Consider the following 19,712-nt stretch of genomic DNA (forward strand, 5'->3'; position numbering starts at 1 on the left):
ATTTCAGAGCCGCTGGACCATCCAGCAGTACGTTTAGTAACAATAATGTCAACGCCTCTTTGATGAGCAGCAAACACTGTGGCGTGTCGAGTGCTATAAGCAGAGAATGCTTTAATATCGGGTCCTGCTTTTCCTACGAAAGATTCAACAAGAGGCTCAAAGGAATTGCACAGACTGCTTTGACTAGCTTTATAGTTTTTATGAATAACGCTTTTAATTTTGGGTTTTGCAATTCTTGCCTAACGTCTATTAGGCAGGCGGCAAAAGAAGAATAAATTTTATGGTTTCGATTTTTGAAAAAGACGGCTAAACAACTCATCAACTCATGTGAATTTTTTGAAGTTTAAAAAACGTTCTACATCTGTCCAACCACGTTTTTTAGCGGCATCAAATTGGGTAGACTTACTAACAGAAAGACAAAGAATATGACCGATTTTTTTTTAATTTAGTAATTTTTACTTTTCGAAATTAAAATTTAATTTTCCGCTTGATTCTGGAGTTTTTAGACATATATACCACGTGTCCCGACCATTCGCTTTCAATTTTGATTTGATTAGATGATTGTCCAATTTCGTCACTACGACTTAGAGGAAAACACAAATGTTTCAACAAATTCAATGCCAAGAAAGATGCAGACGACAATTGACCAATATCTGTGTAGACACAAGTGCTAGACTTATTCGGTGCTTTTGCAACGGTCATAAAACCAGTCAAAAAAATTTAGCCTGCTACGTTGACCATTTCTAGGCAGAGGCTGACCTTTCTTGATATTCGACTCTTTCCAGCATATGTATTTATTTCTGAAATGAAAGCATTGTTATTGTTCCCCTTCTCATTATAAAATTTACCTCGTTGAAGGGATCAGTTCACAAGAATTCCATCAAAATTTGAATGATACAAATAGCTCATTCCCGACGATTATTTTACATTTTCACAATTTTTGTTAATTACTCATCCTCAAATAGTAGATATGAAGAATTTCTTTATATCCTTCCTGAAACAAGACGCCATCGAAGGTGTTGGATGCATTAAAATTTTTCAGGGAGTTATTGAAGATTATCCACCATCTTCATCTATTAATTATTTGAATATTTTTCTAACGAAAACTTTAGAGTTCCTCTTGTGTACGCAGGTGATAGTTCCCGAAATTTGGTTAGAAATAGCATCACTTTTGCTTACTATCCTCATTGTTGGTGAATAAATTGAGACAGGACCTTTTGTTTTATGTAAAAGCTTATTGGGGTATTTTAATTAAATAGTTATCGACAATTTTATAAACGCAAAACACAAGACGAAAGGCCCCCACCTAGCGCGGCCTGGGTCAGTGGCTGCTAGGGCTCAAGAGATTCAACAATAATTTTAACAAACAATTTACCAAAACGGGCGCCAGTTAGTTTAACGCGAACTAACAACGTTTCCCAGCTATCTTAAGGAGTGGAAATTGGTTGACCCAAAGTATAGATTGACAGAGAGAGAGAGAGAGGAGAAGTAAAGGCGAGAGTGTTAATCAAAGCTTACTTACAGTAATTGTCGACAGTTCCAATTATATTTATTTAACAGCTTCTTTGAGACCAACTCTTTCTATTAATAATTGACAATGACACTCAATAAAATATAATTTTCACATCATTCAATACACGTAACGATATATTTTGTCGGGACAATAGTTCGAGGATTTTAGCTTGCCTCGTATGCTAAATCAGAAAATATCCTACTCCTTACGACTCTAAGGTCCAACGTCGAGGGTCGATGGGCCTTTTTCCGACCTGTTGCATAGCAACTAGTCGGTAATTAGACGCGCGCAGCCCTAGTGTCGACTACCTCCTTGGCGGCTGACTCGGTGGTGAAACAGCCGTCAAACCCGCGCTATTCAATTAAATCGTAAACATCGACAATTATTTAGTATAACACCCTCCATTAGGACCCTCCAGGGACGTGAAGGGAAAATCGAAACTCCTGTCACAAAATCATTATATTCGTTCATGAGAGCCACATTTCTTTTAGCGACATCATTTGTACCAAGAAGTTATCTCACAATGTTCAAAGACTCAATATAATCATCACTATTTTTCCACTTTATAGGATCGACATCCAAAAAATGGTGCCTTTAATTTAAAATTTAGACAATTTAGACAATTTAGACTTTTGGATGAATTTTAGATCCTCCACTGCTCATTTTCCTTTCTTTCGATTATTTTTCAGTGCGGGACAAGATTTCAAAGCTTCACATATTCTTCTTTTGCACCCTAGACTCAAGTTCTGATCAAAAATGGAGAAAGCGATCAATTCTTCTGATAAGTCCCAGAGATAGTTCCCAAACTTCTCAAGTACAGCATTGTAGACTTGTAATAATGCATAACTATGATTAGTCGTCAATCTTTTCGACAAATTGAAATCATTTTTGGGAGCCTCTATTGCATTTGATGATGTGAGCCATCTTTTCTGGTATAGAAGGACGATGAACATGCAAATATTCTTCAAAAGTGCTGTCTAATAAGATGTCATATGGAATGGATTTTTAAATGGGAAGAATTTTGGTGATTAAGTTGCTTTCGCCATCTATCTAGCAAGGTGGATGGATCCGAAGCTGGGAACCGGTTGCTATTCGGAAGATTTCCCCCCAAGATCATCACAACCAGTTCCCGAAACTCTGTGAAATCTTTCCTGATGTCAGTCTATGAAGAGATAAAACAAATAAAGCACAATTATATTTTTTAATCAAGTGGAAAAATGATTCCCTTATAATTGTGTATACTGTGAATGTGTCCTCATAACGTACTGTCAATAGTCAATAAGGAAATGCAAGTACATTCTTTACTTAATCTTTAACTGCTGCTCGTAAATCTTGCACTCTAGGTGAAAATTCGCCGTTTTCAATGTTCTTCAACTGTCCTCAAAATCGTACAAAAATGGTAATATCGGGTCCAGACGTCGGTGCTATGGAAGTTTCGAAAGCAGATTTCAATAGCAGTTCTATGACATGACGTCAGCAAGCCGGATGCAAAAGATTTTTTCCCACCAATTGCTCCAGTAGGACATATGGGCCATTTTTACTGCCCCTATTGCTGGTAGTGATACCAGATACCATGGCCCAGATATCGTCAGCAGATTCTCACTCCTTAAGTGATTTGAAAATAAGATTTGCATGTTCTTCAACACTTGCTCGTTTCAGCATCGGAATTCCGAGTAATTGAAACCCTTCGATACTCGATATCAGAACAGGGAGTCGATCCATTGTTTCGAATTTGGTCTTTATCGACCGTAATTGTTTTCCATCCTAATGGACAGTGGTAAACCTCGAACACCTTTTTTGACATTACTTTTGAATATGTGACTAAGGGTCTCACGGTGAATCAGTCGGTTTCGACGGAGAGCTTGTCGGCTCAAATGAACATTAGAGATATTTCGAGTGTTATGAGAGCAGCTCTTACTCATGCAGCCATACGATCGCCGGCTTTAGCTCGATCCAAAGCAACGGCGAGATTGGGTGACAGACGAAAATTTTCTTTCGCCTTGCGGGGCTGTAAACTGAATTCAACGTCGCTAGGGGTTCCTTACTGGCCCAATTGTTTGAATAGTTCGTCTAGACCTTCCTCTTCAACCTACTTATAATTACCATAATTCGCAAGAATTCTGCTTCTGCTGATTGACTGCAAAATAAAAAAAAATGGTCTATTTAATAAAATGTATGAGACATAATTATGGAAATAAGGCTAGAACATATTGCTAGAGAAAGAATACGGAGTTGTCGATGATTGGAAATGAAGAACGAAGAGGATAGTCTATAGAAAGAAAATTGAGGAAAAATAATAGAAAATTATCATTCATGCTCTTGTACCTTTTTCGTGTGCTTCCTACAGCTCTCTTTCATATGGAGGAGTATTTGTTGTATCATCAATTCGGACCAACAAACCCCTGTTTGGCCGTTTGTGAAGATCCAATAAAACTCTTGCCTTTTCATTTTTCATCAAGACCACTTATATTTCAGGCGGAATATCAAATAAATGGTTTAACTTGCAACTAAATTCCGACTTCTTGTCATGTGCTATTTGACAAGTCTCTCTACACAAGGGCGCATTTTCTGTACTCCGTCGATAACTGCGTCAACGTACTAATCGCTGTTTTCGCGATTTTTCTCACTACTAGAGAAAACCCTAGGAAAGTCACTAGGCGAAATGACCGACATCTAACGCCGGCTGAAATAGCCGAGCGGAAGATGAGTAGAAACATCGGACGACGGCCAATCGGGCCGCTCCGAAGGTAAATTAGACCAATCACACAGTGGGAAGAAACGTGGTAGGGTGAGACCATGTTTCGGAACACTGTGATGGCGCAGGCGATAGCTGTTTCCCAATTCGGAAATCCACCCAGCTGTGTCAGGGAGTCCAGGGCCGACGTACAGGCGTTCCAACTGGGGGGTTCTGAAGGGCCCCGTCGACTTAGACTAGGGACCAACAGCTAGGTGAAAGGACTAGCGCCCCCAGGATCCCGTCGAGTTGATTGGTGGCTGTGGGATAACGGATGACCCACAGTCGCTGAGATGCTCAAACTAGGGGGAGAAGGCCCTGGGAGATTTGAGAGCTGTTAGCGTTGAGTGCTGGTCTCGAGCGGATGTTTTAGGAGCTCGGGATCAGTTGGTGGCAATAATCTCTGCTGGGATTATGAGGGGCACGTGGTTGCAAGGAATCTTGGAATAGCAAGAGAAGGGGACACTTATGCGTCCCCGATCAGTGAAATGGATGACTTTGAGGCTACGGACTATAGTCCGAGGCTACAGGGATCCATCTCTAGGACGAAACCCATGGTGTTAGGGTGGACTAAGGGCTGGGAGGCCAGTCGTTTCCCGTCGGTCCAGTCGCACGCGCCTCCATGGGGATTAACTCCGGTTTTGACTCGCGATGAGATTGCTATTACCGAGCTCTCGAGTTGGGGTGGACGTTAGGTGGGTGAGAAAGGTCTCCAGATACCTGCGTTGCATGTGCCTTGAGGAGTTCGGCGCCCTGCGGGGTGAGAAGGATTCGCAGATAATCTGTGTCTCGTCTGGGGTTGAGCCACCCCAGTGTAGAGAGTACCACGTGCGAGGGATGGTCACATCCCTCCACGAGAGTTGTGGGGAATACGTCCCCCGAAAGATATCGATGACGACGCCGTAAGCGCGGCTCAAGTTAGTGATTGAAGTTTGTAACGTGACATTTTCCCGGGGAATGGAAAATTCCCATTACCTTCGCCCTACTTTCTCTGAGCCTAATAAAACCTGCTAAAATTTAACCTTATGGGCGCCAGGTAATTTTTTGTCCGGAATTACAAACCGGAAAAAGTCCTTAATCCTACACTTAACTAACCTCGAAATTCATTGTATCGAAAATCGTACCTCAAACTCCTAAAGCTCTAACTCAAAAATATACTCTATAATCAAAAAGGAAACCTGAAGGGAACGGAAAGGATAATTAGGTTTTTGGGGAAAGGTGACGGTCCTGGGGTCGCTCAGTCTGCCAGTTATGGTGAGAGGGGTGGATCGTAGATGGGTGCAAGGTTACTGCAAAAATTGGGAAAAATACCAAAAAAAAAGGAAAGGGGAGGCGAGAAATAAATTAATGCAACAAAACATTGTCCTTACGTGTTCCGCTATTCATGTAAAAATTCGGTAGAATAATAATAAGTGATAAAGAATTTTATAAGGCTAATCTGCTTCCAAATTTCATTAGCAATTTTTAACTTTCTCTAAATATCAGCGTCCCAACGAAATCCCCAATATAAACTTAATTGTACTCTTCAATTATCGCGAAATATGAATTTTCTCACAGAACGATGAATACAACTTCAACTGTCTCGTTAAATCGCCGTGAACATAAATTTTTTAGCAAAACACGACATATTTTGTTGATTATCTCATACTCACACAGAATAATCGCATCGGAATGCGGCCTCAATGATTATTGATCGGCGAGAATCCGAGAAATAACCGAAATATTATTTTCGCCCGGAAATCGATAATTTCCCGGAATCGGACCCTCAACGAGTGAGCGCGAACGAGAGAGAGCGAGAGAGACGGCACTATGCCTCGCTGCTCGGTTAGCAGCGAGGAGAAATTCACACAATAAATCTGACTTCGATTAAAATTCGAGAACTCGGAATCCGCTGAGCAGATTCCGGAAAAACCTGAATCATCTGGTTCGGGACCTTATCCTCCACAATCCCACAAAAATTTAGGCGTATGGGTACATAATTAGCCCCGTTAACGCAATTAATAACCGCGAAGAAATTTAACACGCGATTCCCCACCTGTTGCACGTAGCCGCTCGATGGGTGCCTCGATGGCACCACGAAGGAAATCCGCTGGCCTTGTTCGTTGGCCGTGGACAATTTCACTCATAACTGACATAAAAATACCCTCAAAGTCCCACAATTTACACCAATGACCTCCCAATCGCACTGGGGGATAATGCAAGCCGAAATTATTCGGAAAAACCCTCCACAAACCGCTTCAAAACCACCCAAAATTTGGGGGACACAACCGATGCCATTTCCATGGCTCGGAAAAATCTCACAACCGCCAATAATTATCGAGGAGCCGCCAATAGGGGAAACATCTTTAAATAAAACCGTAAAAACTCACGGTAGATTTTCTCGCTGCCTTCCTCTTTCTCTTCAGGACCATCCTGGCTACAGCTAATTGTCCTGGTGTCCTGGGTGGTGCACTGTATCACTCTCGTCACGTCCTGGGAGCCTCACCTATCACTCACGTGCGTATGTTCTCGCGGTTAATGCGTGACTGATTTTCGGAGGTCAGTGTCGCGTTGCGCTGACCCCCTAATCACGCCTACCAATCGATCGCGTGTCGATTGGTGGATCCCTCTACCCTATTATGGGCCAAGCCCTTCGCGGGGGAATTAATTTAAATTTGAATTAATTGCCCAATCCGAAAATTTATCTATTGCCCTCATTCCTTTTTCCGGATCGGTTCTCCGAGATTCTCGGATTTAAAAGACCCTTATTCCTAATTCTTAAACCTAATTTTATTTTACTAACCCTTAATTTATTTAGCAATCCGCCGGGATAACGACTGATTTTATCCCGAGCGCCCTTCCACCGGTATTCAGTCTTGGCAATTCGTAGGAGTAGTGACTGAATCTACCCCGTACGACCTTCCACCCGTAATCAGTCTTTGGCAATCCGTTGGGGTTGTTAATATTTTTACCCTGTTTGTGCCCTGAGGGCTTACTCTATCACCCTCTAAAAATTCCTCTCACCCTTAACCTACTCTAAACCACCCCGAAACGGGAGAAATCCTAGTTTTTCCTTAAACCTAACCTATGTCCTAATTTCCTCACTCTCCCTCATTTTTGGGGATCCTAACGGGCATCCCCGATGCTCGTTACAAGTTACTCGTATGTTGGTGACCCTCGCCCACTCTACCGTGTCATGCTGATGCTGGCTCGGCATTGTGAGACCCTCCACCGAAAGTCCGCGGAGTTGACGAAATTCCTTCGCGGCTGGTTTTCCGTCAGGTTTTCCAGAAAAACCTGGCTGGCGCCCAATCGTGAACGATAGAGGCGGCAGCCAGAATAGTTTAAGGAGAATCCCGGGGTGTTGACCCGGGAAAAATCCTCTTACATCGCATCACCCTTCTTTGTCATTGGCACTTCTGCATATTCTCCAAATATAGCAGACTTGCGGATAACGTATTTCGCAGCTCCTTACATACTTAAATATTGGGCGAAGCGTCGTGCTCGCCTAATCGTCCAATTATACCTCGTGTGTCATTCTCGTGATCACTTGGTAGATGTTTATAGTATTCCCGTTTCAATTGAAATAACTTGTCTTTATTTCGAAACTTGAACATAACATAACTGTGTAACCCAAGTACAGAACTTTGCTCACATTATCCTTACAATCGTAATATCATTAAGAACTGTTTTTGTTTATAAAAATTATTTTCTCTTTCTTATATTCTAACAATCGCTTTGGCAAAATCTCTCTTATTGTGGACAATGGGACGATTATAAAATTTATTAAATGTCCTGGAGGTTTGAGACCAACCGGCCAAACTCTTAATAATAGAAACATCGATACCTTCTTTCAATTCTGCGGATGTCGCCGCATGGCGGATAGTATGCGGAGCCAACTTCCGACTTAAACCGCTATCCGCCAACAAAGACCTAAGCCATCTACTAAGTGTGTCCTTAGAAGCAGCCTTGTCAGGCTGTCTAGAAGTGATAAATAAGGGGTCTTCGTTACCTCTGACCTTTTTAGTTGAGGTTAAATACTTTTCTAAAGTCATTGCTGCACATAACTCTGGGTGCTCTTCAAACCTTGGTATTATCAGAAGAGGTTGAGTGACCCCAGGCCCCGAATTTTTTACTCTATCTGGGATCCTGATCTCATAAGAATCCCCTACTGACTTAATATTACTAATTTTGGTCAAATGAATTGTTTGTTTACGGTGGGACGTAACCAGAGCTAGCAACATTGCTAATTTGCTGCTAAGCTGGGGGAGAGACAATGAATTTATAGGTGATAACTTCTTAAGCTTATTTAGGACCGGATCGAGATCATAGCTTTCTTTATATTTGGGTTCTAGCGGTTTCAAATTATATGCTCCCTTCATCAGATGAGAAATTAGGCGATTCTTCCCAATTCTTTCTCCGCCAATCAGCGAAATTGCTGAACGACAAATGTTAAGTGAACTGTAAGAAATGCCGAGGTCAAATTTCTGCGTTAACCATCCTATGACCTCTTGAACCTTAGGATTCCGAGCGTCGAGACCCAAATTTTCATAAAATTTTACCCACTCTTCAATAGGTCTCTTATACTGCTTAAAGGTAGACTTTGATAACGAATTGACCATAATATCGATTGATCGATTATTTAAATTTCTTTTGGCAAATGCCTCGTGAATATGCGACCTGTCATAAATCTTAATTTCTTCGTTGAGGGGTGCTGTTGGTCTCTGGAAGCAGATAATAGCAAGTTACTTTGGGGTTCGAAGATAATTGGCTCACCATCGAGGATTGACAGCCAGAGAGGATACCAGAGCTGAGCCTTCCAGTCTGGAACCAATAATATCCCCCAAGCTTGGTCGTTCACGATCTTCCTCAATACTTTGAGAATCAGCGCAAAGGGAGGAAACGCGTAAAAATTTGAGTCCTAAGCCATAATAAACGCATCGACTGAGAAAGCCTCAGGGCCCCTATACCATGAGCAATATTTGGGGCACTTTTTATTGGAACTTTAAGCAAATAAATCGATTGCTGGTTCTCCCCAGCGTTCCACAATTTTCTGAAAGGCCCAATCCGCGAGTTCTCACTCGGTGTCTGCTTTATCAATCCGTGATACCTGATCAGCTTCAACATTTTCCCGAGAGGGAATGTATGATGCGTAAATCCATAAATTCCTTTTCTCACAAAATTCCCAAACTTCTCGAGCTAACTTGTTTAAGTGAGGAAATCGTATCCCTCCCATACGATTGATGTAAGACACAGCTGTCGTGTTATCAATCCTAAGGAGGATCTCTTGATCATGCCACTTGGAGGCGAACGATTTAAGTCCGTACAGAGCGGCTAACAATTCTAATTGGTTGATGTGAAGCAACCCCTCCGCTTGAGACCAGTTGTTGAATATCGCTTGATCCTCTCAAAAAACTCCCCAGCCTGAATTCGAAGCGTCCGAATATATATCTTTATTAAAGTTCATTGCTCTTATTGGGTTACTGGCCCCCTGGATATGAGCCTCCCACCAATCTAAGTCTGAATAAATCCAAGACTCTATTTTCATAGTGCTATCACAATCTCCCCCGGAGGCAATAATGCTAAATATCTAGAGCGTTCGAATAACTTTGAATGACACCAGCCATACGCTGTCGCTGGGCAAGCCGCAGAGATGCACCCTACAAAACGAGCGAAATCCCTGATGGAACTACGAGGTCTAGCTCTAATATCTCGGATGAGTTTCAGTAGGCCTTGCTGTTTATCCAATGGAAGGTCTAAGGACATTGATTCCGAGTTTAGAGTAAATTGCAGGTATTTACATTTTTTTTTTGGTTTCAAGTTGCTTTTCTCGTGATTAATAAGAAACCCACCATCTTTTAACAGTTCAACCGTCGTCTGAATATTTTTCAGACATTTTTTCTCTCATTCTGCGAGGCAAAGCCAATCATCTAATTAACTCACAGAGGTCAACTGTTGATTTCTGAGAAAGGCTACAACCGGCTTCAATATTTTTGTGAAAACCCATGGAGCTATATGTAGCCCAAATGGAAGACATGTATATTCGTAGATACACTTGTTCCAAGAGAAGCGTAAAAACTTCCTATCGGATTTATGTATAGGAATTACATAATACGCGCTCTCCACGTCAATAGTGCTCAGGTAACAATTTTTAGTCATCAGCTTCAAAGCTGTTATTGTATCCTCCATTTTAAAATGTTCTCTATCAATAAATTCATTCACTTTTTTAAAATTAAACACAAAACGCATTTTTTTGTTACTCTTGGTGACTAAAAAATAATTTGACAAAACCTGACCCTGAACAATTTATCATTTTTCTACAGCTCCTAACTTCAAAACATCGTTAATTGCCTTTGTATTAACTCCATTTCTCCATTACCTACCAACGATCCCACCGATCCTCTTTGTTTCGGAGTCTCGATAAATGGAATTTTATACCCCTTTATTGCGTCCAGAACAAAGCTGTCAGAGGTGATCCTGGACCAAGCTTGTGGGAAACATTGAAGACGACTTGCCAACCGACTTACCGGCTGGAATTTTATTTCTGCTCTGATGTGTTGGTTGTTTGAGGGCAGTTGGGCAGGCTGAGGAGTTGTTTTGTTTGTTGCCCTTCACATCGATGGTCCGAACCTGTTGTGATGAAAGCCCCTGAAGTTCCCCTGTCCTGGAATCTGTCCTGACGGCGGCCGTTTCCAGTTTAAAGACTTTTTGGCGTTTGCTGGGAAGTGTCGGTTATGAGCCTTGATAGATAGAACAATTCTTTCAGCCGAACAGGCGGCTTTGATCCTTTTTGAGAGGTCAGAGCCAAATAAGAAATCATCCGTTACGGAATTCTCCAGGATTGACTTATACTTGTCATTGACATAAGGATAGATGTAGGACTTCCTTGTTTTTGTCAGTTGAAACATAACCTCACATAAGGATCTGGTCGAGTCCGCCAAAAGTTGCATCAACTCCTCCTTATCAATACCATCCTGTTCCTCATTCAACACCAATCCCAAGGCTCGTCCCAGAGGGACCAAGCGGAGACCCACCGGCCCCTGATTGGCAGCAAGATATTTATCTCTTGATTTAACCGTCGTTGAAACCAGGGGCAGAATTTCCGGGTTCAAGGATGGGGTCAGTAAGAGGACAGTTCCCTTTCAGAGGGTATTTCTTGAGCAACATGGTCTTATCCTCTTTCGGAAGACCTTTAGAAATAATAGTTTTCCAGCAGTCAGCCAACTCAGGGTGGATCTCGAAAGATTCCGCCTTCTTGTGAGGATCAACCCCCAGGCATTGAAGAGTAGCTTCATCCAGACCAATTGCATCATTTTCTTTATTACCTCCCAGGCTCTCTTGAGAGACGACTGGCTGTGACGTAGTTCCGCCATCTTGTGGAACATTGCCCATGGGTTCCTTGTCTGATGCGTCGGATACCCCTTCAATAACCTCTGTAGAGAGAGAGAAAGCAGAGAAAGATCTGGGTCATACTGCTATCCAAATAGGACGCATATCGTATGAGTCCCAGTCGAATTGTACGGTTTTTGCGTAGATAAATAAACCGCCTAAAAAAAGATGCTAACCCGAAGCGTTTGAAGAATCATTTGACGATTCATCCTCCAAATCCCCCAATTCTTTATCCAATAGTTCTTTATATTTTTTAACCTTCCTCTCCAAATTATGGAAACGAGAATCGGGAGAAAGACTACGCTTTTTTGGCATAGTGAATCTTCCTTTTTATGACGATTTAATACTTCTGTGTCCTTTAGCCGTGGTGAATGCAACGCGCACAGAAAACGTTATGAGTCGGCGAGCCACGCACGCCTGTAGTTTGTTTCTGTAGATTAGTTAAAAGCTGTGGTGACACCTCGTACTAGATAGCGGTACTACCCAGTGATCCCGAGAACGAGACACGAGGTCTAATTGCGTGGCATGTCTCGTGTAATAAAAGAAACACTCTGGATGTTACCTCTTCGGAGGTAAGTGGTGTCCCAGAATCCTGTTTGCATCCTTCGTGTTCTTGGCATTTTTATGTTTTTTTTTCTTTTCGACAGAATATAGTATATTGTGCCTCTAGGGAGTAAAGTATTTTGCCAGAAAATAGTTTCTTTCCTTGAGACACATGATATTTTATTCTCGTAGGGACTGGAAACTGCGATATAACGGAGCGATGCAAGGTTAGAATCGTACTGTCCAGTCCCTAGGGGGAAAAACAATATTATTCACACACTACTCAAGGATTGAAAAGTTCTACGTGAAGTTTCTAATAGAAACGAATATGTGGTGAACTTCTCGATGGTACTTCTCAGAGGTACTTCTTCGTTGTGGTTAGAATGGTGGGAAAAGGATCAATTGTCAGAAGGACTAAGTAGCGGTAGACGACCGAGGGACGAGGATTCAGCGAATTTCACTTTCGATATCATAAGTTTTGCCCCATTCATGAAGTTTCCCGGAAAGAATTTTTACCTTCAAAAATGTATTTGCATAATGTTTGAAATTGTCGATGAATTCAGAAACAATAAATAATAATTTTACATATTCCAGTATTAGCCTGCATTCATGGATTATTATGAATTTTAGTATTAACCATAAAATTTACAGGTATTCCAAATCCTGACATTCAGCGTCACATTCGCGAGAATGATGAAAATTCTACAATTCTTTCATTGTCATAATTTAATGAATAAATGGTATTAACTTGGAATTTTCGTTATTCTCTAGTCAACAATATTGGCAGAAAGAAGACTGGAATGGGATTGACTGCAAAAAATGAGAAGCTATCATGTATAGATAAAAATATAATATAATATGTATAGATAGAAGATATCATGTATTAAACTTTATACATTCATCACTATCTCGACAGATTTTCTCTTGCAAAATTATTGGAAGCATAAATACATAAACTGTGACCTACAGCGATTGTATCCTATTTGTTTATCAACAAAGACGTCTTAAGGCGATCTCTAGGAATCACAATATCTCAGTGACTATTGAAAAGTTGTGAAAACAAGCAATGTGGACTATTTGAATAATTCTATGACGACGACAAGGCTTTTGCATCTATATCTAGAAGCCTCATAATGATTATTAACTCGTTAATATTTAGTGTATGAATCATTCTAGGTGGCATGCTCAACTACGGCGTCTTTGTCTCCCACAAGAAATTGCATAGTACCAGCTCCAATCTATAAGATCTCGCTATAAGAGTGAAAGAGACGGTCATGACCAAGTCACTGGATGCCCTACCTGAACAACATAGTCAGATGACCGTCCGTAACCATTTTCACTACCTAACACAGAATGATCATTGGGATCATTAGCTTCTTCCCGACGGCTATAAAGCCCTAAATGCTAGTAGGTCAAATTTTTGGCATATATTAATTCAAATTTGAATTAATTCTCCCGCGAAGGGCTTGGCCCATAATAAGGTAGATGGACCCACCAATCGACACTCGATCGATTGGTAGGCGTGATTAGGGGGTCGGCGTGCGAAAATTAGTTACGTCTCAATCGTGAAAGAGGAAACACGCGAAAAATAGAGTGGGCACGTGAGTGATACAGTGCACCACCCAGGACGCCAGGACAATTAGCTGCAGCCAGGATGGTCCTGAAGAGAAAGAGGAAGGCAGCAAGAAAATCTAAAGTGAGTTTTTACGGTTTTATTTACAGATTTTTCCCGTTTCTGGGGGCTCCCCAATAATTATTGGCGGTTATGAGATTTTTCCGAGCCATGGAAATGGCATCGGTTGTCCCCCCCAAATTTTGGGTGGTTTTTGGAGGTTTGTAGAGGGAATTTTCCGAATAACTTCGGCCTGTGAATCCCCCAGTGCGGTTGGGAGGTTATTGGTGCAGTTTTGTGGGATTTTGAGGGTATTTTTATGTTAATTTTGGTGAAATTGTCCACGACCAACGAAAAGGCCAGTGGTTCTCCCTCGTGGTGCCATCGAGGCAGCCATCGAGTGGCTACGTGCAACAGGTGGGGAATCGCGCATTAAATTTCCTCGTGGTTATTAATTGATCCAACGGGGTTAATTATGTACCCTTATACATAAAAGTGGGATGGTGGGGAATATTGTCCAGAACAATATTGTTCTGGGTTTTCCGGAATCTGCTCAGCGGATTCCGAGTTATCGAATTTTTAAGGGAAGTTGAATTTACGGTGGTGGATTTCAACTCGCTGCTAACCGCGCAGCGAGGCATAGTGCTCTTTCTCTCTCTCTCGCTCTCACCCTCGCGCACTCACTCGTAGAGCATTCGATTCCGCGAAATTATCGATTTCCCGGACGAAAATAATATTTCGGTTATTCCTCAGATTATCGCGGATCAATAATCCTTGTGGCCGCATTCCGATGGGATTATTCTATACGAGTGTGGGATAGTCAACAAAATATTTCGTATTTTGTTAAATAATTTATGTTCGCGGCGATTTAATAGGACCCTTGGAATTGTATTTAGGATTTTGTGCGAAAATTCATATTTGGCGATAATTGAGGAGGAGAATTAAATTTATATTTGGGAGTTTGAGGGAACGTTTACATTTCGAGAAAGTGGAAAATACTAATAAAATTTTGGGAATAGAGTATCTCAATAGATATTTGTATAATTAATTATTATTCTTGTACTGAATTTTGACGTCAATAGCGGAACACGTAAGGACAATGTTTTGTTGCATTAATTTATTTCTCGCCTCCTTTTTCCTTTTTTGGAATTTTTCCCGATTTTTGTAACAACCTTGCCCCCATCTAGGATCCACCCCCTCTCTACAACTGGCATACTGAGCGACCCCCGGACCGTCACCTTTCCCCAAAAGCCTAATCATTTTTTCCGTTCCCTGCAGGTTTCCTTTTTGATTTTAGAGTATAGTTTTGAGTTAGTGTTTTAGGAGTTTGAGGTTCGATTTTTGATGTGACGGATATCGAGGTTAGTTAAGTTTAGGATTATGGACCTTTTCCGGTTTGGTAATTCCGGTCAAAAATTACCTGGCGCCGATTGATTTAAATTTTAGCAAGTTTTGTTAGGCTCAGGGGAAGTAGGGCGAAGGTAATGGGCATCTTCCATTCCCCGCGAAAATGTCAGGTTACACTGATGAGATTTTTACTTTTTTCACTTATTACACTATGTAACGGACATGTGGGGATGTCCGTTAGTGATGTCGAAACCCTCCAATACCATCCACAAAATATTACGCGGATCATCGCGTGCAGGGGCACCGAGCCCCTGGTTTAGTTAGATTAGAAAATTAGGATTTAGCGCTAGGGTTAAGGGCCTAAAATGCCGTGAAGAAGGGCCGAAAATTGAGCCATCCAGTCATTTAAATAAAACATCACGAGTTCAAACAAAATTTGACGTTCCGATTTATTGAGGGCATGAATTTAGGGCTACGTTTACGTTTACGTTTCTGTTTTTGGTGGAAGGCCGGGGGGAATAAGTGCAACCCTCATTCGCCCCGGATTGCCAGGTTGCTTAGTGATTAAAATGAATTTTTAATAATTTTTGAGATTCGTAGGAAATACTAAATTTTAGATTTATGGGTGGAGAAAGAAAGATTTTTAGTATTCATGCTCCCCTGGAAAGGCGATCAATAAGGCCCCGACCGCCCGTGAAATGAAAAGAGAAAATAAGTGGAATCATCAAGGGATAAAATAATAGACTGATTAGATTACGAATTTGAATTTCAATTGTCGCTAGGGGCGTCGTGCCGCAACCAGCAACTAACGCCAGCCAATCAGGGAGCGCCTGATTTTCGGCTGTGCGTGGCCCACTTGTTGCACTGACCTCTCGAAGTCAGTTGTTCATTGCGAGTCAGACAACACGTGTGAAAGAAAGAATTAGTGAGGAATTACATGGGAAAAAGTGAGGATTATGGTGAGGAAAGTACCCAGAAAGGGAAGGAAACCCCCAAAGGTGGGTTGGGCATTCATAATTAGTGTTGTATGAGCGATTATTCCACCTTTATTGTGGTTATTTCCACGACATGTCGTGGCCTTGTCCGAGCCGATCGCCCGGCTTCGGTTGACTCTTCCATCCATTTTTGGATGGTGTTCTGAGGGTTTTTCCCTCCACTGATGAATCCCCAAAATACTAGGGGCTCCCCTGATTATATCGGTGGGTAATTTCGAGAGAATTTCCCTCGCTTAGTGTGGTTTTTGAGTGAGAATAGGAACCCCGGTTTTGGCTGAATTTCCTCTTCCATTTTAGGTGGTTTTCGAGGGAGTTTCTCCCTCGCTGATGATTCCCCAAAATACTAGGGGCTCCCCTGGCCACGCCAGTGGACATTTTTCCCGAAATCTACCAAAATTTTAAGTTTTAAGAGATTTTAAGTTTCAGATCCGAGCAGAGTTGGTTCGAGTCCGAGGGGTCGACACTTTTTTTTGGTTGCTTTTTTTTCTTTTCCGCGTGGTTAAGCGTTCCGCGGAATATCGGATTTATAATCCTAAGGTAATCAAAGACTTCCCAGGAATTCCGGGAAATCATTGATTTCCCGGCGCGCTAAAATTAGGAAGAGGGTGATCCTCGGATTATCGCCGGGCGATAATCTTTGCAGGCAAATTTCAATGGTAACAAGGAGGGGCTACTCATAATAGCATTTAATAATTAATTTTTCTAGTTGCATCTTTTTGGAATTACCTCGGAATATTAGTTGAATAAATTACATTTTTTGGAGACTTTATTTGTCTTTCCTTTTTATTTGATTTACATGGTAATTTAACCCATGCTTAGGCATGCCCAAAATACCCCGTTTCCACCCAGGATCCACCCTTCTTTCCATAACCCGCACACTGAGCGAACCAGGACCGTTACCTTTCTCCAAAGCCTGATTTTCCCTTTCTGTTCTCCTTTAGAAAATTGTTTTCTTTTGAGTTTACGAGGGTTGATAGAGGCAATGGAAATTAGTTAAGTTAGTTTTAGTGATTTTCTGGTTTGCTAATTCCGGCTAAAAATTACCTGGCGCCCATTTGATTTAATTTTAACAGGTTTGGTTAGGCCTTAAGGAAGTAGGGCGAAGGTGACGGGCATTTTCAACCCCCATACGAAAATGTCACGTTACAACTATTACAAAAATAACTCCACGGCAACGGATAAGAATCCACTTTTTCAAGAGTCCTATATAAAAAGAGAGATGGGTCATTAATCGAACATGGCGGATTTCATGGAGATAATCGATTGTAACTATTCTCGATATATCGATCATGGGAATTTTTCATATGGGCATGCGCATAACCAATATCAATGCGTATAACAAGCAGAGTATACCTGAGCTGCAAGTACTAGCGCCACCGCGGCCGCTTGCGGCCGCGGTGTTGAGCACTGCTGCAAATGATGATTTAAATGAATGTGAGAAATTTTTTTTTTTAATTCTTGGTTGACATGATAATAATATCGTGTCTGGCATACAATAATAAAAACCCTTCGATTATTTTGCAATTACATTTAAAAGTGATTTTAAGCAACCTCTTATTAGCACCCAACAATTTGTTACTATACTGTGTCAGAATGTTTATATTTCATAGGAACGGGAATAATAAATAAATTTTTGAAAATTCGTATGTATAATGACTTGATAAGACACAACACGACTAATTAATCAGTGTAGCATTGCAAATCACAAGGACAAACTTTTGAGAAAATTGGGATTGACCTCAGACGAGATATTTTCAATCATAGACAACTTTATGTCGCATTATCACGGGTACGTTCTTGGGACTCATTAAAAATATATTTGGGGGATCAAAGAGAATCCAATGTAGTGAAAAACTATGTTTATAGAAAATTATATGATTCAATAATTTGACTTGACGTAGAATGTTTGGTTAACGTAGAAAATTTAAGTGATTAACAGTTTAAAATGAGCTTAAAATCGTCTCTTTGTGATACACTGATTAATTAGTCGTGATGTGTCTTATCAAGTCATTATACATACAAATTTTCAAAAATTTATTTATTATTCCCGTTCCTATGAAATATAAACATTCTGACACAGTGTAGTAACAAATTGTTGGGTGCTGATACGAGGTTACTTAAAATCACTTTTAAATGTAATTGCAAAATAATCGAAGGGTTTTTATTATTGTATGCCAGGCACGATATTATTATCATGTCAGCCAAGAATTGAAAAAAAAAATTTGTCACATTCATTTAAATCATCATTTTCAGCAGTGATCAACATGTGGCGCTAGTTTTATTATAATTTCGAGAGCGTTACTATTCCCTGGCGCTGTTTGGGTGGGCTATTCTAGGGAATAAAACTCGTAAGTATAGGGGAAATTGTTTGCGCTTACGGACTTCATCCGCACGGGTCCGTAGCTGTGGCGCATGAACTAGGATGGAGCCCGTGCTTGTAAGCCAATCAAGGCGCGGCAAGTCATTTATTATTTGCGACTTACCCTTTAACAATTGGAATCCATTGTTAATAATTTAATGATTTGAATATAACAACCAAATTAAAAATTTTAGTTTCGTTAATTTTTCAATATTTAGAATTCGAACATTTTAATCATAAATTAATTAAGCAGATAATTTAATGTTTGTAAATGAACCTTTAACAATTGGAATCAGTTGTTAATATTCAATTTAAATATTGCACATAAATTTAATCTTTTAAATTAAAAAATTTCAGTGCTTCAATCTTCGAGCATTTTAATCTTTAATTAATTACCTAAATAACCTAATATTTGTGAATTACTCGTTAACAATTGGAATCGAGTGTTAATATGTGAATTAAAATATTACCTCCAAATTTCAATTTTTTATGTAATATTTTCCAATAATCAACTTGAATGATTTCATAAAAACTAAAATATGAATATTTAAATTATATTTCATTGAGGACAATTACTATGATTAACCAACACATGACAGAGAGGCTTAAAACAGATAACAATACTCTTGATTGCATCATTTGTTTGGTAATTATTACACTATTACAAAAATAACTTCATAGTAACGGATACGACTTCACTTTTTCAAGAGTTTTATTATTAAAAAATCATTGAAAAAATGTTGTGAACAAACGGCGCCAAGTCGACGCTAATTGAAACGCAAGGCAGAAACATGGGACAATAGCTGCATGGATGAAGTCACACCATTTAAAAAAAAATCATATAAATATTAAATTTAAAAAATCACAAAAAATTTTGTGAAAAAATGACTCCAGGTCGACGTGAATCTGATCGCCTCCAAGACAGATGTTTGATGAGGAACGTTGTTTTGTGGGTGGTCGGGCGTCGGAAAATTGGAAATGGTATGTCGGGATAAAGGTGATCAAGTTGAAAGAAAGCCGAGTTATAAAACACTGCGTTTTAATATTCACTTGTCACTATTATGTACAAAAATATACAGAGTCGTTGAGAAAGCGTTAAGTTGATTAAACGAGTTGAATTACGTTGATTTAGATTGTGAAATAATCGTTGATTAACAAAGAGAAGTTGCGCGTCTATTAAGATCGCTCGCGGTGTAACGTTGAGAGGCGTTAATGTACACGAAAGTTGATATGCTTATTAG

The 19,712-nt window shown here is 40.4% G+C and overlaps 1 protein-coding gene across 1 annotated transcript in view; it reads right to left on the reverse strand.

Moving 5' to 3' along the window:
• Positions 1–1,584: 1,584 nt before the first annotated feature.
• Positions 1,585–19,712, reverse strand: part of LOC105272326 (uncharacterized) — a 175,223-nt gene continuing 157,095 nt past the window's right edge. The window contains exon 4 of the mRNA XM_011314407.1: positions 1,585–3,650. Within this exon, the coding sequence (XP_011312709.1) occupies positions 3,613–3,650 (38 nt within the window). The 3' untranslated portion in view covers positions 1,585–3,612. The remainder of the gene's footprint in view (positions 3,651–19,712) is intronic.

This window comes from Fopius arisanus, unplaced genomic scaffold (genome assembly GCF_000806365.1).
Source record: "Fopius arisanus strain USDA-PBARC FA_bdor unplaced genomic scaffold, ASM80636v1 scaffold00161, whole genome shotgun sequence".
NCBI classification, from domain to species: Eukaryota; Metazoa; Arthropoda; class Insecta; order Hymenoptera; family Braconidae; genus Fopius; species Fopius arisanus.